A 22,657-nucleotide genomic window follows, 5' to 3' on the forward strand; every position below is an offset into this window, starting at 1 on the left:
CTCTTGGCTTGTTTATGTTTACCCGAGAACGAGCCCCCGCCACAACTTCCGGTGCCACAAAGACTTCCGGTCCTTCCGCGGCTAAGGACGCTCGGAACCAGCCGCCGTGCAGAATTATATCTTTCGCTTTCCTGATTGTTTGAAAACGGGAGGGTACGCCCTTTTGTGGCAATTGCAATTGCCACAGAAAGGCGTATACGACCCTCTTTCTCCTCAAAGCCGGAGTGATAACTGTATCAATCGGCACAGTGGTTGGCGCAGAGCGTTTATGCTGGATGTCGGACGTCGTTGTCGAAACCGGATGTCGTTTTGGGCACCAAACTGGAAGCGGTAAAAACGGCATTTGTAGACGTCGACGAGGAAGAAGAGCATGACACGTTCTTCACTTCTGCATCTCGTGCTGTGTCATTAATCGAACTTCAAGTGAATGACAGAGAAGCAATCAAAGGTAAGACATGTCGACTGTAGAACGCAGGAGCATCGTATGTCGCTCTGCGTTACATCGTGGCATGTGTTCAACGACACCACAAACAAGACGCTGTGTTTTCATAATTTAGTATATACTTTAAGGGGATCCAACCGGTACAGAAGCGGGTCTTCAGCGAAAAGGTTTCGGTTCTGGAACGACACCACGTAGGATAAGTTCGGGAAGGTTGGAACGAGTAAGGCTTCTCTATGACCTCCGGGGGAGGGAGGGAGGGGGACGAAGCCGCTGTGAGCGGTACCTGGCCGGCATCAGACTGTGCTGCCGTGTGGTTGCACGTGGTTGCCGTGTGCTGCAGTTTATGCAGAGTTTCAAATCATCATCGCTGTTAGGTAGAAATGACACACTATTGTGACATACTACTAGGGCACATGAAACTGTAATAAAAATTGCGTATTGGACTTTAGCCTCACCACTGCTGGCAGAAAACATCCTGCCACAGGTAGGAAAAGCCGTGTTATCAATGCATGAAATGGATATACGGAAATACTATAGCAATGGGACTGATTTCCGCCAGCTTTAGTCAGGTACAGTCTCATGCCCTCACCGCCTGTGGCGTGCCTGGGGGGGGGGACCCCCCTGACCCCCCTGACCCCACAAATCTGTCGAACCTAACCTGACCTAACCTAACTAAAAAAACGCTTACCTGACCTACCCCAGGGCTCATACCTTTCGCAAGATCACCCATCCGAAGCCGTTAGGCTTAGCGTGCCGTGTTTTTCCGTGGTTCAGATGGTGTTATTGAAATGCGTATAAAAAGGGTTCTAGACCACATAATTTTTATACGCGGTATATGGCCTTCTCTCACTTCCATGCATTATTTCACTTTTAAACACACTCACCAACTTTTAAAAGCCACCATCCCACTGCTATAGTAGATACAGCCCATGAAATAGTGTTCTCTTGGAAATTTACCACCACTATTGCCTCCACCTCCAACCAATAGAGACGGCGTATTTCGTCACTAGTTTCGCAGTTCAGGATGTTCTTTACGTTCTTCAGGCTACATGGACAATGACGCAGCCGGCGACATCGCAAGAGGCGCACGCTCCACCTGCAACCTTTCCATCCTCAAGCTGCACTTCTTTCTGCGTTATGGATGTATGTGTTTCTTTCCTCATGATAACAATTACACGCTAAAATATGAATAAGAATATGTCGCTTGTACACTGCATAAGCTAGATATATAACTAGATAGCCTGTATATAACTAGATAACAGCGAAGCAGAACTACATAGACCCGTAAAGAAAAGAGCTCTACGCTACTTTACCTATGTAACAGTTCCAAGAAACAAACGCGACAGCATGCCTATATCCTGTCACGGATTCTGCAGCTAATGGAACAGTGATTATTATTATTCTTTAGGTGAACCTAATAGCACTACTAGTGAAGCAGAACGGTCTGGATGCTAACTGTCTGACGGCCGATGTGGCTGTTTGCTGCTCAGAGGAATCGTGGACCCTGAGCTGACTTCATTGTGAACTCCGAGAGGAAATACTCAAACAGCACAGGCGGCAGCTGGATCCATACCGTACTACCTCCCATGCATAACATGATCCCATGCATAACAGGATATGAACAGTCTCGGGATGGTAGACTATTGACCTTGCCACTGAGTCACAGTAGACGGTTCTATCAGGATTGGAAGCACAAAAAATCCCCCCTCCCAAAAAAAAGTGCAGTGTCAATCAGGTGTCTAATTACGAAACACTTGTCAACTCCACCAACTAACGGTGGCACACTACTGCATCAGAGCGCTGTATAGTTGCAAGGGCAGAGAATGCGCCTTCGGGATCCCTCTGGCCTCTCTGAGCGGTTCTTTATTCCCTCCCAATTTGCTTGCGTTTGAAACCTTTCCTGCAGAATCTACAAAGCATGGAATTTTCGCTTCCTTTTTTTTTTTTTGTTTCTCTGTATCGTGGGAGCATTTCACTTATCTCTCATCTGCATCAGACTCAATGCAATTCATTTTTCTCCTCAGCCATCTCAACCATACGTCCCTTCAGCGGAATGCACGCCGAGTCGCTCAACATTTCTCCTGCTTACTTTGGCTTCACCTCCGTCATCATGTTCTTCTTCTCCATCCCGTTCAAAATGGTTCTGGGCGTCATTGCGGACCATGGCCACAACCTGTATGTCCTCGTTCTTCTAGTCATCGTCACCGAAGGATCTTCCAATTTCTATCTCGGCCATGCGAAACCCGTCGAGGTGCAATACTTCGCACTCACTACGAACCAGACTTCGAACCATGCCGAGCGCGTGTTTTGTTTTCCCCATTCATACAACCTCTCGTACGACCTACCATGCCGTTTAGTCTGCGGTTGCCAACAAGACCTGCTGCATCAGCCTAGCGTCAACGTTCCTCTGAACGCTACCTATGTTCGTTCCATCCAGGGAGTATGCATGACACCGAGTAAACTAGCTCTCGTTAACCAAGAACATGCCTGCGAAGATCCGAGCAATTACAGCTGCGCCTTGTACTGTCCTCCAGAGTCAGACATAATTCATTATGCAAACTTCTGGAAGTACTTGCTGGCGAGGACAATTTCCGGTGCCGCAACTACAACTTCGATCGCCTTGACAGATGGCATGACGTACATCATACTCGGTAGTAGCGACATCGAACTTTACAGCCACCAAATCATGTTCGGTGCGCTGGGCTATGGGTGCCTAGGCGCCTTGGCGGGAGTGTTGAATCATTTCGCTAAGAACGAAGGTGAAAGTAATTTGGCTCCGAGTTTCTACATCAATGTTAGTCTTACTCTCCTGGATCTTCTAACACTTTATTACATCGAGATTCCGTGGGAAATATCAAATCGCCGCGTCGGCAAGGACCTGCACAACCTTATCAGAGCGCCAGGAATGTCGGTGATCTTGTTCACACTGTTCATGCTTGGCTTTCTTACATCAGTCTGTACATTCTACGGGTTCCTTTACATGATCGAGCTCGAAGCTCCGCTCTGGGCGATGGGAACAACGTTGGCCTGTAGGTACGCCGCAGGGGAGCTGTTCTCTTTCTACGCCGCAGGCTGGCTGCAGCAGAGATTTGGACTCTCCAGTATACTGGACGTAGTGCTCGCGTTAACGGCGCTGCGGTGTCTGACGTACAGGGTTGCAGAGAATGTCTGGCACATTGGTGTTGTGGAAGTGGTGTATGGCATGTGGTACGGCGTGTTCTATGCGGCTGTCAGTTCGCGGAGTGCTTCTGTAGCCTCACCAGATATCCCATGCTCCACGCAATGTGTCTTGGGAACATTCTTCGAAAGCTTAGGTAAGTGTGCTTCATTTATTCCGACCTTTATCACATTTACGTGAGTGAAGCAATTGCATTGACGACTGTTTGTGAAGCTATGATCTATTTGCACTATTGCGTGTTCTTTTCTCTTCTGTGATATCGGTAGAGCAGTTATTCCATTGCATCCCGTATATTTACGCGGGTAGAGATGTAGCCGTTCAAAATATGGTGCGGAGTCAGACGTCTGTTTTTGTTTTCGCTGCAGGACTCGGTGTAGGAAGTCTAATGTCCGGTGTCTGCTTCGAACGGATCGGCGCACGGAGCACCTACGCGCTCTTCCTCATGATTAGTGTCCTGTGTGTCGTCATCCATGCTGTCATCGAGCGCACCTCTTCTCGCCACATATGTAATCTCTTCCGCGCTGTAACACGCGGATGTTAAACACCCACGTTTCGCTTCCAGGCACACCTAAGCGGTACATGGCACGAAGGAGGTCCTCGGTGACGTTCAAATCGTTCAACGTCACGCAAACATCGACCAGACGAGACGTCGGAGATGCCACCACTATGCCTTCCACAGTGACCAACAAACAGCTGCTTCCAACTCCTTCCTCCCAAACTACAATTCCACCTGGTGGCTGTGCGCCGAACCCGACTTTGTGCGATGGAAACGACACCATAATGTCTTTCGAGAAGAACACGCGTTCGCTCACACTGCAACACACGGCGCCGCTCAGCGAATCCACCGCCGAACGTGCATATGAAGCATTCTCTGAACTGGAACAACAGCTGTCGCTGGCGAACTTGAAAGCAGATCAAAAAGTTTCTCAAGGGGGGAAGTCACCCAGTGATGAACCACGTCTGTCATCTGCAAGCGCTGCTGATGGCGCCCGTTCTAAGGGACAGACGTCACCTGTTGTGCCAGAACCAGAAGCCGCAGAAGTTGTAGAAGCCGGTGACGCTGTTGAAGATGCGCAGGACCAACCACCACAACCGGATGACGTCCCGATGAAAGGCAAAAGTAGAAAGAAGAAAAAGAAAGCGAAGAAAGACTTACCAGGAAAGGGTCGTCGTAAAAAAGGAAAGAAAATTGACGCGAAAGAAGTGAAAGGTGAAGATCGTGACCAGCCGAGCGTTGATCAGGTGACCGGGACGGAGTCTGCACTTCCAGCGGCCAAAGATACGATATCGGGGATGCTCGTTTTGACGGGACAAGGTGTCATCGATAAAGATAAGCTTCAGCAAGAGGACTCCGCAGTTCTATCTGGTGCAGGTTCACCGGTAATGTCAATGGACACAAGCGAGACGCCAAAACCGGAGTTGAAGGATGAGAAAGGTGGTCGTAAGGAGAAAAAATAAGTTGTCGCCAGAACGGGTCAAGGTGGCAATGACTGCACATGTTATGTCGCTTTACGTCTTCCAAGTGCTGGACGACGTTTCATTCCATTGACTTCTGTTTCTATGCTGATTATAAACAATAAGTAAAATAACCACAAAAACGACAATATAACCACACTGTTTCAAGCTACCACCATGTAGAACTTGGCTGTATGATCACACACACGCACGTCATCACCTCCCAGTTCTTCATATACTTGTCGCACTAATTCTGAACACTTTTAGAAACTGAATGGTGCCCCCCCCCCCCCCCAACGCTCGCAACGACCAAAACTGGAATCTGCCCCGGATTGGAGACAGACATCATGTGATATTGAAGTACAACGTAACGCCTATGAGACAGGTTGGACGTAAGAAGCAATTCCTAAAGTTCGGTTTAAAGGCGGTATCCGGACAAAAAACGCGATCGGAATAGTGGGCGCCTCAAATACATGTAAGCGGAATATTTCGCTGTGAAGCAGTCTGAGGCATGGGGGCCGCGACTGGGGGCCTTGCTCCCCCTCCCACCCTTCGCTTCCAGAAACATGAGTGTCTGAGCCAAGACTATGTAGTTGCGGGCGCAAAAATTCTGCCAGGATGCCAAACGTTCTGCCCTGCCCCTCTCCCTGAAAAAATAAAAAAAAATCCCTGCGGCGCCCATGGTCGGAAACATTAGTAAATGAATTTAATCTGATGTTGCAGCCCGCTGCGCGCTCCTGGGACTGAATTCAGGCAACAGTGTGCGGGCCCACGTCACTGCGGTCGGTTATGAAGACATGCTGTGGTCTTCCGACCCTCAATCTGCTGCTGAGCACTCGCTAGAAACATATCCGTTCATGCTTTCGGTACTATCGGATTGCAACCAGCCTAGTGACTCCGTCAGCTGAGCGATTGGCCATTTCGCCGTGAATGCCAGATACGTCACACACACGGGGAAGGACAGTTTCAACCAGAAGCCGGTAGTTGATTTCGTTGTTATGATGTCTTAAGAAAAAAAAACAAAAAACGAACGAATATTGCGGTACTTTTTTGGTGCTTTCTTCTTGACATCTCCAAGTGGACATCACATTGACTTTAGAATTCCGGATTACTCGCGGACACCACCTTTAAACTGTTAACGGTTGTAACGTCCGGGTTCCGTACCTGCGGGGTGATGTGCGCCATCTGTTGGCCTTTCTCTCTCTCCGCGTCTCTGTGTCGTCTGCTCGCTGTACTGCTACTGTTTGCAAAACCTCGCATGCAAGTGGTTTAAACGAATGTGTGGTTGGCGTTCTTGTGTTCCGGTATACACAAACCGTGCACCTTTGTACAATACGTACAGGGGTACCGAGGAATGGGCCATGAGAATGTCACCCGCGATCACAGTCTTGACCACCCAAAAGCAAAAAACCTGCTCTCGCGCCACTCACAGGACTCCCACTCTTCGCCCTGCAAAGCCGGCAAAGCATCTGACCATCTGACGGAGAGATCCGAGACAAATCAGACTCAAGTGTTTTCAAAAGCTCTCGACGCGCGGCGCCACCAGTTCTAGGAAGCAGCTCTTCGCGCACTTCACAATAACCTGCGATGAATGACAACTCATAGCTTAACGTACGAGCAGTATTCAACGTATTCAACTACCAGAATCATCCACTATGGTAGTGTTAAAAGAATTATTGGTACCTAAAATGATTAATAAGAAATACGAGAGCATCGCAGAGAGTATGAGTATATCTATACGCTCATATGTCTTCGCGAAGAAAGTTCGTGAAGTCCTCTTGGTAAGTGTGTTCCTGAGTTATTCTATGCAGACTGTCCGCAAAGTTTTGGACTAAAGTCTTAGCACGAACTACCTGAAGAGAAATCACAGTATCGGCAATACAGCGCACAGTCACCTACTGACATCACGGAGGTCCTGCACAACCTTTTGCAGGAAGTTAAAGGAAATTCATGTTCCTTCTTTGTATATACTGAGATAAAAGTAAGAAAGTTAGGTTAGAAGTTATGAAATACGTCGCAAGACTATGCAAAACGGTGGGACCCATTGCCGTCGTCTGCAAGATACGTCATCACACGGACGACTTCGTCTTAGTCTGGAATTGAGCTACTTCGGTCGCAATCTGAACAGTACTGCGAACTGCCAATAGCATGACATTTGCCGATATGAGGATAAGTAACAAATAAATTTGTTGCTTCGAGTGGATAGCAAGGCGACAATTTGTATAGCGCCGCTTTTCAACGGTAAAGGCTGGTCCTTTTACGAAAGATAATTTTTAATGAACACCTGTCTAGGGGAGAGAGAATGATGTTGATGTTGAGGATGTTAGGAAGTATAATTAGAAACAATATATTACTACTGGAAGTTCAGCACACCCTCGAAACATAATATGTGCCTATCATAAGGAGACTGAAAGAACTTTTTTTTTTCTTTTTTTTTGAAATGGCTCCATGGAATCGCTTTCTTCATCTTTTTTTTTCCCTCGCATGGTTTGGTGTCAGCTGGGCCGTCGGTGCTTCGACGCTGCACTGCTAACCTGCACGAGTCACGGAGCGCATGCCTCATGCGAATACCTACACTCGATCGGTACTTATTTCTACTTATCGCTTGATGTCAGACACTTCGCCTCCCTCGGATGAACCATCCACAGTAAGTCTCCATTATTTGTACAAAGTTTGAGTGCCCGTATACAGTGATGTCTCTGCGCAGCTATCTGAGAGTCCGCTGAAGACTTGTAGATGGAAGTACACAAAAGTCGCACACCTCAGGTGCCATCTTTTCCTTCTTTTTGGCTGTAAGTCCAGAAGTTCTTTGATAGAAGCTGCAAACTCTGCACTTCGGCGGAAAATGACGTATTATAAGCAGTTGGATTACCAGTAGCTGAACTCTTTTTGCCTTCCTCACTCACTAAACAACTACTTCCGAGTATTTTGTGTTCCAGTGATAATTCGGTTATACTGAGCGTTGTACCCGTTACAAAAAGAAGGTAACGAAATCCCTATATCGATGCACGTTCGTAAAAGTAACGGAATACCTACCGTTACGAATAAAACGTAATGCGCTACTTTATCCGCTACTTTTACTGAAAGAAAGAAAACAGAGCATATATTGACATCGCATATAATCACGTTTCTAGAAGGTAACAATGTCATTTGTCATCATGTCAATGTCATCAATGTCATTTCTCCTGGCCAGCATGGCTTTCGAAAAGGCTTATCGACGGTAACGCAACTTACTGAATTAACATTTAACTTAATTATGATCAGTCATTGATCGTAACGGACAGGTGGACTTAATCAGATTTATCTAAGGCTTTCGACAGGGTTTCCCACGAAAAGTTACTGTATAAGGTAAAGCACCTCTTTAACGACCAAATTTTGAACTGGCTTTGGGACTACATTACGGGCCGCTCCCATTACGTGCAGTTATCAGAGGGGGGATCTTGTGCACTGCCAGTTGCGTCCGGAGTACCTCAGGGTTCCGTTTTGGGTCCGTTGTTTCTTCTTTATATTGATGACCTGACAAGTCTATGTGACAAAGGGAGTCATATTAGACTTTATGCTGATGATGCAGTAATTTATACCGAGATAATGGACGTTGCAGATCAAATCAAACTTAACAGTTGTATCGCGGATGTTGCTAAGTGGTGTGACGAATGGCAAATGTCTTTTAATAAATATTGCAAAAAGTGTTGTGATGAGTGTCTGTCGTAGAAAGCGGAAGTTCATCTACGATTACTCTATTAATGGTGTCTTATTGAATCGCGTCAGTAATTTCAAGTACCTCGGTGTCCATATTGAGTCAAATGTGTCACATAATTTACATGTGGACATGGTAGCTGAAAAAGCATTCGAAAAGCTTTGTTTTCTTAAACGGTCGCTAAGACACGCTACATCGGGCGCGAAACTTATTGCATACAAAATGTTAGTTTTACTTATTGCGGAGTACGCAAGCCCTGTCTGGCATCCGTACACTAAGTCCGCAATGCAGAAAATTGAAAAAATACAGAATAGAGCTTTGCGCTTCATCTACAATGAGTATCGTTCGACAGTGTCTGTTTCTGGATTACGTATTAGGACTGGTATTCCAACTATGTCTAAACGGTTCGACATGAAACGACTGAAATTTCTCTAAAATTCGGTGGTATGTTAAGTATCGAAGTATATGCAACCGCTGGTCGGTCGCCCACTTCGGCGTGATAAACTTTTCACTGAGTTCAGTTTTCACTCTTCCGTTTTGCTTCCGTTATTCATTTTTCCCTCGTACCATTCGCGAGTGGAACCGGTTACCTTTATTTGTGATAAACTGTGCTAGCGTTGACACTTTCATGTCAGCATTAGATAGATTTTTTGAGTAGAATTATATTGCATTCGTATCCTCTCTCTCTGTTTTCGTTGTATCATTGTTCTGCTGCCACTCCTATTGTAGCCCTTGGGCTGATAGTATGTTCTGAACAAAAAAAAAAAAAAATAAAAAAAATAAAATAAAAAATAAAGCAGGAATAATTGGTTTGAAATGGACACTACCGACATTTAGATCGTGTTAAAACCGCCTTTGTGTGAAAGGAAATCGACGAACAAAAGTGTTACAACAGAAAAATTTATATTCTATAAGATTGTCGTTCACGGTAATATGGATACCAGCGTTGTTACCCTATTGACATCCGTAAAGCCTTGCGTGGACATATTAACTTACACAATAATAAATTGTCCTACGCATAAGTTAAAGAAATTGTGCTATAGGTTTGGAAAACCGCTGCGGTTTTAGAAACCCAAAAAATCAAAACTGAAATTTCTGAAGGGCTGCTTCGGCGGTTATTTCTCTTTCTTTCTGTTACGTTCAAGTTGATGAAGCATAAAACAAGCATAACTCCGCGACCTAAAGCTAAAAGCGTTGCCTGTAGCTTTGCTATAGGGAGAGTTCGGCTTAAATCGAACATAAAGTACATTGATATATTAGTGAGTTTTAGTATAACGTTCTCTGTCTCCTTTGCGCAGGTAAAGGATAGCGTTGGGGCTTCTGCGCATGAGCGAGACATAAAGGGCTTCGCGCATTATACAGAACCAACACGCTATACCTTACGTACGCAGAGGAGACAGCATACGCTATACTAAAACTTTTTTTTTTTTTTCAAATTGGGCGTTAAGCTCTTTGATGCTTTTCCATTGAGCCGCACAGAAGACATCTGAAAACCAAACTCCGGTGCTCTTTCTCCTTGTATACTTCCATTGTCACCTCATGGCGGGCGGCTTGACTGCCACAGATGGCTGTGACCATGCATTAGGGTCAACATATAGCAATGCCACATGACCAGCGATCCCAGCCTTACCCTAAGAATCGATAATGTGTCTTATTGCGAGGAGCGCGCTTTGCCAGCAAAACCCAGAGTGCGCTGCTGGCCGTAACCTCACTTTGCGGTCACCATTACCCTGACGGAATCCTCAAGAAGGTTCCATTCTTTCCATGAATGGTATTCTACCCATGAAAAAGATCATTCGTATGTATGATGTATCTATCGTCTGTATTATATCGATGAATGTATGTACTGGTATCGATAACGTTAGAAGAGCGCGATGCTTAAAATTTGTACCGGTACTACATTTCTCGTTACCAACTTAAGAAGTAACCGAGGAAAGGAACGGATACAGTAACGCCGAAGGGCGTTACTCTATACGTTCCTTTCCTAGGTACGTAACGCCGAATGCCGTTACGTACAAAACTGGTAATGTATCCTTGGGTTTTAGATGGTTGTAATGGCTAGGACGTGAAGTCGTACCAAGTCCAGGTATCTCACACAGGTAGCGTTGCTTCTGAAAAGAATGAGCTAGGAGGAAATGTCGAAATGTTGTACGCGAGCGCGGTGACACAGCACGAAGTACCGAGCACTGCCGCTGACTCCAGCACCGTCGCTGATAGCAAGCTTTCAATGTCTAACGCTGCCTGCCATACTCATTTACTAGCCTTTAGAAGTTTTCGGTCCTCATTTGTCTTGCACTGACCATGTCTTGTCTTCGTCACAGCCTTCGCGACAGTGCTGCCCTACACGTCCACGCAGGCCGATGAACTTGGAATCGATACCCCGTACGTCGCCATCATGATGGCTGTGGTTCCCGTCACTACCGTCCTGGCCACTGGCACCGTGTCCCAATGTGAAAGCAGAAACAGCAAGCTTAAACTGGTGTTGATCCTAATCGTCCTAGTGCAATCCAGCTGTCACTTGCTAACCATTCACATACGTCCGATAGAACATCATTCCGTCTACGAACACGAGATCGAACCATCATGCTCAACAGATAATGTAACACTTTCTGTCTGCATGCCTGGCCCAATGTTCAATCATACAGCCCTCTGCAAGGATACTTGGACTGAAGATGCTCCAGGTGATCGCACAGCCCTTATTTGTGCCCTAGCCTGTGGTTGCTTCTGCAAGCCGAGGTCTACCGGCCGTTCATGTGTAATCGAAGAGAAGTTCCTCCAAGGTTGTTCTAATACCATCTGTATGACGTTCGACATCTCAAACTACACGTTCCTCTGCAACAGTAACATTGTACCACCGTGCGAGTTGTCATGCACACGATCACCTAGTCAAGAGCACGCAGATGTTCCATCGAATTCATCGAGGAGGCCGAAACTTCCATTGTGGAGCAAGGCATTTTGGAAGTCTGCTGTCGAAAACCCGCAGATTGTCAAGTTCCTCGCGCTGCGGTTATCCGGCATCGTATTGTCGGGACTAGCGGTAACCTTTACCGTTGTTGCTTGTCACTTAGTCATAAGCGACGCCTGGACAATGGACGGAAGGGAGCTGTTGTGGGGGTCTGCAGGCTGGGGCGTTGTCTCCCTACTCACAGGTCACCTCAACCACTTTGCAAGCAAGGATGATCCGCACCGCATCAACTTCACTTTTGCCATGCGCCTCATGACTGCCATCAACCTGCTCGATGTGGTGGTACTCTTGACCCTGCCGTTACCGCGGCGTGAATCCAAGCCTCAACCAATCTTAATGGACGCGCATTCCCTATACCGGACTTTGAGGACCACAGTATACCTATCACTGACGTTCCTCATGGGATCCTTATCGGGGGTTATCTGGACTTACGGTCCTTTGGGACTCCGAATCATCGGAGCGCATCCAGTGCTCGTTGGTGCAACACTTGCAGTACAAGGGCTTGGAGGAGAGCTGTTGAACTTCTTCCTGTCAAATGTCATCGTTCAATCCCTGGGACTGAGTCACGCCGTTAATCTGTCGATCGTCGGCATGTTTGTTCGCTTACTGGTGTATGGACTTGGATTCACACCGTGGTTAGTCTTACCTGTAGAACTCTTACAAGGCTTTACGCTGGGGCTATTCATCAAAGGCTCCATCGCACTCGTCAGCATGGCAGGAGAGGAAGGCATTGAACGTCAAGTTCATCAAGTGATATCCACGATGTATCATGGTGTAGGTGAGATGCCGGTGAAATCTTGACAATTTATTGATAGCATGTTTTGCAGGTGCCTGCTTCGGTGCTTTCGTGGCTGGGTGCATCATCTATGTATTTGATTTTACTACGGCATATGTTGCCTCGAGCAGCTTTGCTCTATTCGGACTCTGCGTCCATGTATTGTATACCTACTTCGCTGCTTCTATCAACACTGGAGGTTCGTGCTGGCACGCTGCGTTGTGGGGAAGTTTTGTTTTTAGTATTTGTCTTGTTCATCGCAGTTTCAGAACGGAGACACGTTTTGGTGACCTTTTCTCCCAGTGTCGAAGGTGGCAGCGAGCAATCAAGAATGTCTCAAGCAGGAAGGGACAGTTCTACTATCACAAGCACAACATCTGTTGTTTGAAAGTTAATACAACACATTCTATTGCAAAGTTTGTAAAGTTTCATGCATATTTGTCGTGTGCATTACTACCATTAAAATTGTTAACTCGAGAGGGCTGTTCATTCCGTGTAATGTTGCGATAAGAATAATAGGTCACTATTCACCTATGAAGTTTACTATTCTGAAAATTTGATCCCTCTTTCTCTCAACTCTGACATCGCACTGCTGATCCTAGTGACCCCCTCAACAGCGTCGTAGAAGGGACCGCCGCGTATTGAGCTCGCGGCCCTTTTTTTGGATGTTTACTCCTCTATTTGTTGCTTGCACATAGGCGAGTTGTCCTTTCAGCTGGACATTAGCTGTTGCGTGGTAGAGCCGGCTGTACAACTTAAGTGAAATTGCAGAACAAATGTGCAAGATACACACAAAGTACGAAGCTTTGCACTGGGAGGTGGTGGGTTCGAATGCTAACACCGGCTCTGCCATCTGAGGTTTTCCCTAGGTTTTCGGAAGACTTTCCAGACGAACGTCGCACAGTTCCCCCTGAAGTCGGCCCAGGGGCATGCTAAGCCCCCCCCCCCCCTGTCCCCCACTCCTTCCTGCTGTCCTCTCTCCATCTGTCTACATCTGTAGCCCGCTGATAGCCACAGTTCCTTGACGGCGCTAACACGGAATAAAGCCACTTTCAGGGATGAACCGAGGATAGACGGATTAGCGGGGATCATACGAAGCTCTTCACCTTTTACCTCAAACGTATGTTAGAAAAGTGTCCTTTTGCTTAGACGACATGACGACGAAAAAAAGAGTGCACAGGGAATGAAACTGCGGTATTTGCTTTTTTTTTTTTTTAGATATGCTACCATAATTTATAAAACAGATACAGTCAAACTCCTTTACAACGAAACTCAGGGGACAGCAAAAAAAAATTGCAGTAAAGGTATTTTCGTTAAAAAGGATGTCCATTATTTGACCTATAGGGCTCCAGCGGGACCGCAAAAAAATTTGCTGTAGTGGTATTTTCGTTATAAAGGTGTTCGCTATAAAGGAGTCTGACTGTACTACAACAGCAGCTTAGACAGTTTAGCATAATATACATCGATTAATGTAACGTTAAAATTTGGGACTGCTCACTTATTATACTTCAGTAACGTGGCGTGACTCTAGGCTTGCGAGTTTCTTGCGCAGGTCAAAGGCTATGCATACAGGGTCACCGGCATCGTCATTTAACGCGGATTGTCATCGTATGTGTCATACACAGCCGTGCTACGATGCTCGTGCTGTAGGCTGCAAGCCCCTGTTCTTAGGACTGGTGGCACTTACCACGAAGACGAAGGAAAGGTTCCTCTGCAGGCGTTTTCCAATGGCTGAAAGAACCATATCAACGCAAGTGGTCAACACTAACCACTGTAAGTTCATTTAAGGTCATGATCATTCGTAGGCTGTCACTGCAGTAGAACGGAACAACTTTTCGAAAAGAAATAATCTCTCTAGACTGGGCAATAGGTTCCTTCAGAACCTTGCAGTTATATATGTACTGGTGTATTGTATTCGTAAGGTATTTGCCGTATTGGTATGTTCCTGTACTATCCACCTGCTACGTGTGCCCCTCCCCCATATAATGCCCTCGTAAGACCCTTGCGATTTAGCAAGTGAAATGAAACGTCATATAGAACGCTATGCTTTATCGTCAGTTACGTTGTGTTTCAGCTTCAGAGACCATCTGCAGGTAAGTGTTGGTCTCACTTAGTACACGCTAGTACGAAGTGTCCTTAATGAGCACTGCCTTTGTGCAGCCGTCCTGACGGCCCATCCAGGAACACGGTAACCGTGTCCATCATGACAACCTCCTCTCTTCTCCTTCTTGGACTCATCGTTTTTCTCATCTATTCCGGCAAAACGCTCCGAGCTAGTAAGACATTTGGACACTTCTGTGGACACTCGTAATATGCGTTCCGAGAGGAGGCCAAGGGGAGGGGGGGGGGACCGTGGCCCCTCTGGGGCTCCAGGGTGACCTGTGGGACTTGCCCGCGCTTTAGTCGCAGCACGTCATGATATACCGGGTGTCTCAGTTAAATCCAGGGGCTAAATAACTCGCGAACCGGTGCACTAATCGACGAACTTTCTTTTTTACAAGTATCTGTCCGATACCATCTACAAGCTGCGCACCGTGTGAATGAGTCGGAGGCGCTCGTTATTTAAACAAAAATTCAAATGGGTTTCGTAAAAAATCTGCCACCGAAGCGGGTCATTTGTTGCAGTAATTGATTGGTTTCGGTTTACATAGTTTTGTCGCGGCTGGTCGCAGTGAAGCGCAAAAGGACGCAATTCATTGGTGTAATTCATTGCTGTAATTCAATGATGTAAGGACATAACTCATTGGTGGATAAGGGAGTGGAAGAACGTCCTTTTGCGCTTCACTGCGACCAGTCGCGATAAAAATATGTAAACCGAAACCAATTAATTACTGCAACAAATGACCCGCTTCGGTGGCAGATTTTTCTATAAAAGGGGTCCACTGAAGGTCCCAAAAGGGGTAGTACACATTTTAATGCCGACAGCGCCCTGCTTTAGAAGTTGTTTGTTTTACGAAACTCATTAGAATTCATAATGAGCGCCTCCCACTCATCACACGGTGCGCAGCTTGTACGTGGTATCGGACAGACACTTGTAAAAAGAAAGTTCTTCGATTGGTGCACCCGTTCGCGAATTATTTAGCCCGGGGATTTAACTGAGGCACCCTGTATGTATGTATATATATCGTCATAGTAAGCTGAATATTATCCACCGCATCCCCTACATATAAGAGGTTTCGATTGTCCTTATTCTGTTGTCTAGTGTTGATTGGTTGCACGCTTTGTCTCGCCTTGGAAGCTCTTTGCGCTCTCCTGGAAAAACGCCCATGCCCATAGTACTGTTAGAAGTCTGCATGATCATTGAAATCGAGGGTCATGCACAGAAACATGCGCGTAGCTCCACCCCGTGTATAATGTGTCAGCACCTCATATAGCATTGGAGCCAATCAAGGAGTAGATATGTTACACACAGGGTGGCCCTTCGCGGATGTTCAACGACCATGGTTTTCAATTATCGTTACTCCCCGTGTGACCGGGGTATTAGAGGCTTCGATAAGATTACGGAATATAGAGCTCGTGCGTTCTCGTGGAATATAGAGCTCGTGATTTCTACTAGCAGTTTGGCGTATAAAATAACTCTTACGATGCCTAAATCATCGAACAACTACTGCAACTTGGTTTTGACGCGTGAGGAGCTTTGCCGCCACAGGCGATACTCTACCGTAGTGTGCGAAACCATTGAAACTGGACAGTTTGGACGCCTGATGTTAGCTTCGGATATACAAGTAATTGCGTTCCCTTTCAGATGAATTTACGATACAACGTAAGTAGTTTAAAATTTCCAATGGCTTTGCATCGAAGCTTTTTTTCTGTACATTGTATACTGTACATTTAACAATAAACCTCTTCGCAGCAGCAGCCAATTATACAGCGTTTTACGATGCATACGGACATTATCAGCGCGGTAAGTCACAAGACCATGACATAACTAGTCTTCTCTTTGTATCTCTGAAAGTAGCATCACTTGCTCGGCAGCTATGACCACAAATGTCTATTCTGTCTAAGCTACAGTTGTGTCCGACCAAAACTGTTTAAGTTGCTGAACAAAAGTTCAATAAGTACATCGACAGCTCAGATGTAGTAATTTCGTACTAGCGGCATTGCTGAGTGGACAAAAGCGCCGTCTCGTTTTTGGTTCTTCCAAGGTCGTGCCGAAGACTGGGAGGTGGTTGGTTCGAATCCTAAACCACCAGCACCAGTCTGGGCACCAGTGTCTGGGGTTTTCCCTGGGCTTTCGGGCAGATTACTTAGAGGGATGTCGAGCACAGTTCCCCCTGAAGTCGGCCTAGGACGCATACTAAACACCTGTACGCAACTCCTTCCGTCCACGTCGCTCATAGCCAAAGCTGTTTCGCGGTACTAGCACGGAATCTTAAAAAGAAATTAATTTTCATTAAAGAACTATAGTTGATGAAGACGAGCCAGCAGTGACCTGTGCGTTATGCCGTGGAACGTGCGTACAAGTACGCTGTCGTTGAAGAGCCTTCTTCTGCAGATGGTTCCCTGGACCGTGGCCGCGAGGTATTGACGGGCCCATGTGAGGACCTAAACGAGCAACGCTACTCATCTTACTTCGACTACGACACCAGCGTCTGCTCTGCGTTCCTCGGCGACCTCCGCTACTGCCTCATGGGAGACAACCGCTTTCATACCAGAGATGATTGCAGGAGAGCGTGCATTAACCCAGGTACATACTTCGGAATGAAACTGGAAGCTTGGCTCCGGTTTGACTACGAGCTATGGGGCTGGACCGGAGGAGCTGAATGGCGAGGGCGTAACCCGTGAATGGGGTATGGTACAGCTCGCGTCAAGGTGAACTTGAACAATGCTCCAGCCTGCTAAGCCAGAAGAGAGCCACTTCGGTAGCGCCTAGCAGAGAACAACGCCTTCATAACGATGATCACCCCTCTAACTGGGATGAGATGACCCAAACACCCTCCGCCGTTATTTCTTCTAAGCACCACCAGGGTACGCAGGCCGGAACGGCGTTCAAGTTAACAATGATGCGAGCTGAGCTGTACCTTCAGGACGTCGTATTCCTGAAATGACGTTCCTCCAACTGCCGTACGTTAAGACAGCATATGCTTTAAGAAATGGAGCGGCAAATGCAATGAAATGCAAAATGTTATTTAGTGTTAATACTACCTAAAGGAAAATTTAAACACAGTAACGGAAATTCACCGAAGCTCTCGTTCACGGTGCTGTTTCGGGGATTTCAAAGTCTGCGAGAAACTTGCTACACTGCTACACTACTCATACTGTTCGTTGCCTCTCATTTTCACGTTTGAAATTACAGGAAGTCAATAGAGATGTTTATGTAGAACAGCGTTTCGCTGCAGGATTTCAGAAGAACCGTTGCAAGGAGATGCGAACTGGTTATTGCACGGGCCCTTACGACAAGGTTTACAACGTCATCTTTAACGGACGCTGTCGCGTTTCCAAGTCGATGCTATGTCTGCAAGGGAACAACAGGTTTCTCAACATCGAAGAGTGCGAGAGGTTCTGTTGTGCGTCATGTACGTCAGTTTCAAATAGTACTGTATGTGTGACGTTTCGTCATATTTTGCACAAACTTGTTGGTCAATGACTCCTGATGAGTTTGGAGATTTTAGACGATTTTAGACGTTTCCCGTCTATCAGTGGTATCATACCAGGCGAATATTCATTCTCACTTGTGCGGATACCCACGCGTACCCGCGTTTTTGTTTGTTGTTTCGTGTCGTCCAGACAACGGGTGATGTCACGTACTGGCTATCAAATATGAAATTAAATGTTGATTATGTGGAGTACGGCGATTTGTGCTCTGGACGCCTTTCGTTTCTAGCTCTACGAACATGATTAACTTATCTATTAACTTATCTATTATTTGAGGTCGTCCTGCCGATTATTAAAGCAAATACTCTCTGCATATCAATTTGCAGGCAACAGCGAATATTGTTTAGCACCCGTCATTGAAGGCCGGTGCTTGACATCAGACCTGCAGTATCGCTTCTACTATGACAATGCGACCCGGCAGTGCCTGAACCATAGAGGGATTTGCCTGAAGGGACGCAACCGATATCGATCTCTGGAGAGCTGCGCGAGCCACTTTCCGATAAAGAGTATGTGCAATGCCAAGAGTCTCGGGGCGTTAACACTTACTTACTGTTCGATATATTTCTAGGTGAAAGCAGGATCAGGTGCGCGTGACCCCGCGCATCGGGAGACGTCACTATTCGTCAGCCGGTGCAGTACAAGAAGTATGGATCACTTGATGCTATTACAATATGCATATATCCCTGAGCATATTCCTGTGTTCATGTTCATTCACAGACGTTTGTGTACGTACCTTCAGTAGATTCCATGGTACTTGGACACCTACGAGTATTCAAGGACTTGGGACTAGTAGGGGAGTAGTAGTAACCTACCACTATAAAAAGCAAACCTAACATTTTAGCAACCATGTAAGTCAGGGATAGGGATTTCCCTTAGGATCGGTTTCGTAGTTATTAGAAATCTGGATGAATCGGCAGAGATTAGAGATATGTAACTATGGATAGGCAAATCAAACTCGTTTGACGCATTTAGAAATACTCCACTTTAAACCTAGATCATCAGGCACTTTACAATGCTTTGACCGACGCCTGTGGGCGTTGTATGAATACGGGAACCTTGTCTAGAAATGAGAGAAGGAAAGCGGCTGGCGGAAGCGTGCCGACAAAAACCGGTTCTCTTTCATGTGGCCCTGTCCGCTATGCCAGACCGGGCAGTCACTCGCTCTACACATCGCAAGGAACTTGCCACATGTACTATCCGTGTGAGAGAAAACAAAAACTTGATTTGGTATAACGTCCCAGTGTCAATGTTCAGCGACTACGAAACGTATGGCGGTGCACAGCTGCAAGTCTACACGACGTGAAGGATCCCGGAGCTTGGAGCACTTCATCATGAAGTACGGAAGCTGAGTTGCGGACGGACTGTGGGCAACACGACATGTGATGCACAGTGATGTGGCAATAGTGCTGTTTGTGTGATACACCGTCAAATTTTGTAACTAGACAACGTCACTGCAAGCATACTATGGTGATCCGCGTTCGCAAAAACTAGTCTTTCGAAGGCGTATTGTGGGTTACACCCCAGGAAGCTGGGTGTCATTGTGGCTTTTTCTTCTTCTTTTTCTTGTCTAAAAGGGAGTAAGTTGTGTGTGATGTGAGAACCACCCTTAGTCTTTGTTTGCAAATGCAACACGGAAGCAGCCTTGTATCTTCTCGGAAGCTGAACTAAAGTGTCAGTTCCGAACCGGTCCTACAATAATGCAGTCCCCGATTACCAAAGCGGCTGCATATGCCCTGTTCTTCGCCGGTGTCTGCCTCATAATATGGTGCAACTTACTAACAATGTACCCAACGCGACTCAATGACAGGAACGCTACGATCGTTGATGTCCATGTGAACCAGAGTGTTGTTCGTCCCCATAGGGAGCCCTCGGAAACTATTAATGTGGCGTTCGTAGCGAAGTACGCGTTTCGGAACATGAAAGTCGGCCGGACTATGACTCGATGTTTGAAGAGCATCCTGAAACACACGAACAGGACATTGCATCTGCATGTCCTGGCGGATCCGCAAAGTTTCCAGCGGTTGAGTCGAGTGCTGTACTTGATTGGGGAAGAGGCGAAGGGCAAGTTTGACGTGAGTAAAGAGAACTCGTGACTAGTTAAGGACTCTGTTTACCAAGTTACATGACCAAGGATAACTGGTCTTCAAAATGGTGTTTGTTGCTGTTGCATGAATTCCCGCATTTCTTGTCGTGCTGCGCTCCCCAGGTAAAACGCATACACTAATCATACCGATTGAGATGCATGGTATGCGATGGTATTACATACCTCCGAAAGAGGGGTGCAACCTGCTGCATCGGTTACATGCGGTACCAAGTAGCACCACTGAAGTTGCGTAGGGACATATTCATGGAATCAATAGGGGTTCCCATACTCGAGCATTTCGACAAAGAATATAGAGTAATGTGAAAGCTAAACTATGTTTTCTGATAAAAAGATGGGAGTGTGCTCGAGAGTGTACTGCAAGTCCGTAATGAACGTCCTTAAACGACGGTGCTGGTTATGTGGGAGTGTTAAACATTAAAGGAGTAAGCTTCGATTTGCTTTTGAGTATATTACACAGCCTCCTACAGAAATGTTCCTTCTCAAACTTTCGATTTTCATGCATAATATTGGCGCACCGACCGCTAACTGCAGAATGTTCGTGTCTTGAAACGTATCCATGATCGTTAGCATTATTTGTTTTCTTTGTGGGAGGGGGTTAGGGGACATCGGTGAGTTGATGAAACCCCGAAGCTTTTGAATTGGAGCACTGCAGTTTCAGAAGACTGACGAAAAAAAAAAAAGTTTCTGCAATGGAAACGACACGTCGCTTTATAGTCCTGGCCACCTGCGCAAGATTGGTTCCTTACTATCGGACTATTTCCTTCTCTCCCAAGCTAACCCTGTTTTCCTGGTACTGTTTTGTCGCTCTCAGTGCGCCCGTGCCTTTGTACTCTGCCCCGTAGTTTGATGCATGCACGTCCGAGCTCCATGCAAATTAAATTGCTCGTTCAGGATATGCGCAGAAATTGTACTTACTTAATTGCTTAAATACTTACTTAATTATACTTGTGCGTTTTGCGCAGCACCTATGATTAACAAACGGGCGACAATAACGACCTTAAATGCTCCGAAACGTGATGTTCCTGTTCCGCTGTTTTGTCGCATGTACGCAAGATGGAAGTGGCGCGACACACGCTAAATTTAGAGACCAATGAATGTACGCAGTTATAAAAGTGCCACATGCTAGATTACTGACGCATTTTAATGGTTTACAACATCTTTTTCACAGGTGTCGCTGTACAACATCACCGCGGTTGAGGCAGACAACAAACCCGTCATCAAGATCCTGCGAACGCTCTTCTTCACGAAAGACGTTGGACGCTATAACGACGACATGTTTTTCATCACTGAAATATTCCACCGAGTGTTCAACCTCAGAAGAATCATATTCCTGGATCTCGATCTTCAGTTTGAGGTCAACATTGGTGAACTTTACGACATCTTTCGCTTATTCAAGCCTCAGAACCTCATTGGAATCGGCAATGACCTGCAACCGCAATACCGCAAAGACTTCGCGAAATATCGTTCCAAGCACAACGAAACCGATGTTGGAAGTCCACGACCTGGAAGACAAGGCTTCAACACTGGCGTCATGCTTATGGACTTGGACAAAATTCGTGGATCCAAGCTGTACAACGGGCTTCTTGGGTACGATGCCTTAAAGCAGCTCTGCGACAAGTACCAGTTCAGAGGAATGTTGGGACACCAAGACTTTTTTACATTACTTGGAATGGAGTTCCCGGAATGGTTCCATGTCCTGGACTGTGTCTGGAACCGCCAACTAGACACCGGCTGGCGCAACAGTGTGGGAGAAAAAATCTTCGAAAGTTACCATAGGTGCCCTGGTAGGGTAAAGGTGTACCATGGAAATGGCAACGCCAGGATACCAGATGACGACCCGTGAGGCAGTGAGCAGGAGAAAGTGGCGGTCAGTGAAGAGTGACCTAAAATGAAGGTTCTTGGGCTATTATGAAGCTCAACTGTTGGCGTCTGAGGTGGAACTTGCGCGCATTACGCTAAAACCATAAGAAACCTGGGCATGTCACTTCAACAGGCTATATGTGACGCGCATTCTGTAGGTCCACAGTTTTCCAGCACAACGCTGTCATGCACAATCGCCGCTGCTAATCTGTCAAACTTTTCTTAGCGCCCTGCTTGGTGATGTTAATGTGTTTCTGACCTATGCGATGCAGTAAACAGTCCAATGTTCAAGACTGTTTACACATTACGGTGTATACCACATATGCTACAGTACGCGCGAACTCTTTCATAGACAGTGAAGACAGATTATTCCTGAGAACTGGTTGCAGATTCAACGTCAACACGTAATGCAGAACAGGACGATAGTACTAGACCTAAGAATATGAGCTGGAAGAAAATGTACTCGTACACCTCACAGAAAAACGAATGTTTTTTCCTCACTCACTGTGAAATTATTGAATGTGATGTCCGTCTAAAGGTCAATAAAATGATCGTGACGCCTAAAGAGACAGTCATGAGCTGCCAA

General features: G+C 46.3%; 4 protein-coding genes across 7 annotated transcripts; all 4 read left to right on the forward strand.

Moving 5' to 3' along the window:
• Positions 1–199: 199 nt before the first annotated feature.
• On the forward strand, positions 200–5,242 carry LOC135396180 (uncharacterized). Of its 2 annotated transcripts, XM_064627206.1 has the most exons (5): positions 200–448; positions 1,487–1,585; positions 2,467–3,756; positions 3,986–4,126; positions 4,183–5,242. In XM_064627206.1, the coding sequence occupies exons 2-5, from the start codon at positions 1,492–1,494 to the stop codon at positions 5,076–5,078; spliced, it is 2,421 nt and encodes an 806-aa protein (XP_064483276.1). In that variant the 5' UTR covers positions 200–448; positions 1,487–1,491; the 3' UTR covers positions 5,079–5,242. The 2 variants fall into 2 exon arrangements, with proteins under 2 accessions (XP_064483276.1, XP_064483275.1); XM_064627205.1 differs by lacking the exons at positions 200–448; positions 1,487–1,585 and having other exon boundaries at positions 1,598–3,756.
• A 2,312-nt stretch (positions 5,243–7,554) lies between these two features.
• LOC135396181 (uncharacterized) lies at positions 7,555–12,989 on the forward strand. Of its 2 annotated transcripts, none has more exons than XM_064627207.1 (5): positions 7,555–7,722; positions 7,783–7,867; positions 11,094–12,515; positions 12,565–12,711; positions 12,755–12,989. In XM_064627207.1, exons 1-5 carry the CDS (start codon positions 7,630–7,632, stop codon positions 12,898–12,900), a joined length of 1,893 nt encoding a protein of 630 aa, XP_064483277.1. In that variant the 5' UTR covers positions 7,555–7,629; the 3' UTR covers positions 12,901–12,989. The 2 variants fall into 2 exon arrangements, with proteins under 2 accessions (XP_064483277.1, XP_064483278.1); XM_064627208.1 differs by having other exon boundaries at positions 12,776–12,989.
• Positions 12,990–14,103: 1,114 nt separating this feature from the next.
• On the forward strand, positions 14,104–18,795 carry LOC135394718 (papilin-like). 2 transcript variants are annotated; one of them, XM_064625605.1, is made up of 9 exons: positions 14,104–14,285; positions 14,587–14,605; positions 14,673–14,788; positions 16,258–16,275; positions 16,366–16,416; positions 17,008–17,199; positions 17,852–18,028; positions 18,434–18,613; positions 18,676–18,795. In XM_064625605.1, exons 1-9 carry the CDS (start codon positions 14,123–14,125, stop codon positions 18,699–18,701), a joined length of 942 nt encoding a protein of 313 aa, XP_064481675.1. In that variant the 5' UTR covers positions 14,104–14,122; the 3' UTR covers positions 18,702–18,795. The 2 variants fall into 2 exon arrangements, with proteins under 2 accessions (XP_064481675.1, XP_064481676.1); XM_064625606.1 differs by having other exon boundaries at positions 16,369–16,416.
• A 392-nt stretch (positions 18,796–19,187) lies between these two features.
• On the forward strand, positions 19,188–22,657 carry LOC135394717 (xyloside xylosyltransferase 1-like). The gene is made up of 2 exons (XM_064625604.1): positions 19,188–20,179; positions 21,380–22,657. Exons 1-2 carry the CDS (start codon positions 19,805–19,807, stop codon positions 22,052–22,054), a joined length of 1,050 nt encoding a protein of 349 aa, XP_064481674.1. The 5' UTR covers positions 19,188–19,804; the 3' UTR covers positions 22,055–22,657.

Source organism: Ornithodoros turicata, chromosome 5, assembly GCF_037126465.1.
Source record: "Ornithodoros turicata isolate Travis chromosome 5, ASM3712646v1, whole genome shotgun sequence".
NCBI lineage: Eukaryota > Metazoa > Arthropoda > Arachnida > Ixodida > Argasidae > Ornithodoros > Ornithodoros turicata.

Bases quoted from the DNA above. Each gene is read 5' to 3' on its own strand.
- LOC135394717 (XM_064625604.1), top strand. From the start codon at position 19,805: ATGCAGTCCCCGATTACCAAAGCGGCTGCATATGCCCTGTTCTTCGCC. The intron at 20,180-21,379 runs GTGAGTAAAGAG...TCTTTTTCACAG, and splicing joins AGGCGAAGGGCAAGTTTGAC to GTGTCGCTGTACAACATCAC.
- LOC135396180 (XM_064627205.1), top strand. From the start codon at position 2,361: ATGGAATTTTCGCTTCCTTTTTTTTTTTTTGTTTCTCTGTATCGTGGG. The intron at 3,757-3,985 runs GTAAGTGTGCTT...TTTTCGCTGCAG, and splicing joins AACATTCTTCGAAAGCTTAG to GACTCGGTGTAGGAAGTCTA. The intron at 4,127-4,182 runs GTAATCTCTTCC...TTTCGCTTCCAG, and splicing joins CACCTCTTCTCGCCACATAT to GCACACCTAAGCGGTACATG.
- LOC135396181 (XM_064627207.1), top strand. From the start codon at position 7,630: ATGCCTCATGCGAATACCTACACTCGATCGGTACTTATTTCTACTTAT. The intron at 7,868-11,093 runs GTAAGTCCAGAA...TCTTCGTCACAG, and splicing joins TCTTTTCCTTCTTTTTGGCT to CCTTCGCGACAGTGCTGCCC. The intron at 12,712-12,754 runs GTTCGTGCTGGC...TTTTGTTTTTAG, and splicing joins TGCTTCTATCAACACTGGAG to TATTTGTCTTGTTCATCGCA.
- LOC135394718 (XM_064625605.1), top strand. From the start codon at position 14,123: ATGTGTCATACACAGCCGTGCTACGATGCTCGTGCTGTAGGCTGCAAG. The intron at 17,200-17,851 runs GTACATACTTCG...GTTTCGCTGCAG, and splicing joins GAGAGCGTGCATTAACCCAG to GATTTCAGAAGAACCGTTGC. The intron at 18,614-18,675 runs GTATGTGCAATG...ATATATTTCTAG, and splicing joins GAGCCACTTTCCGATAAAGA to GTGAAAGCAGGATCAGGTGC.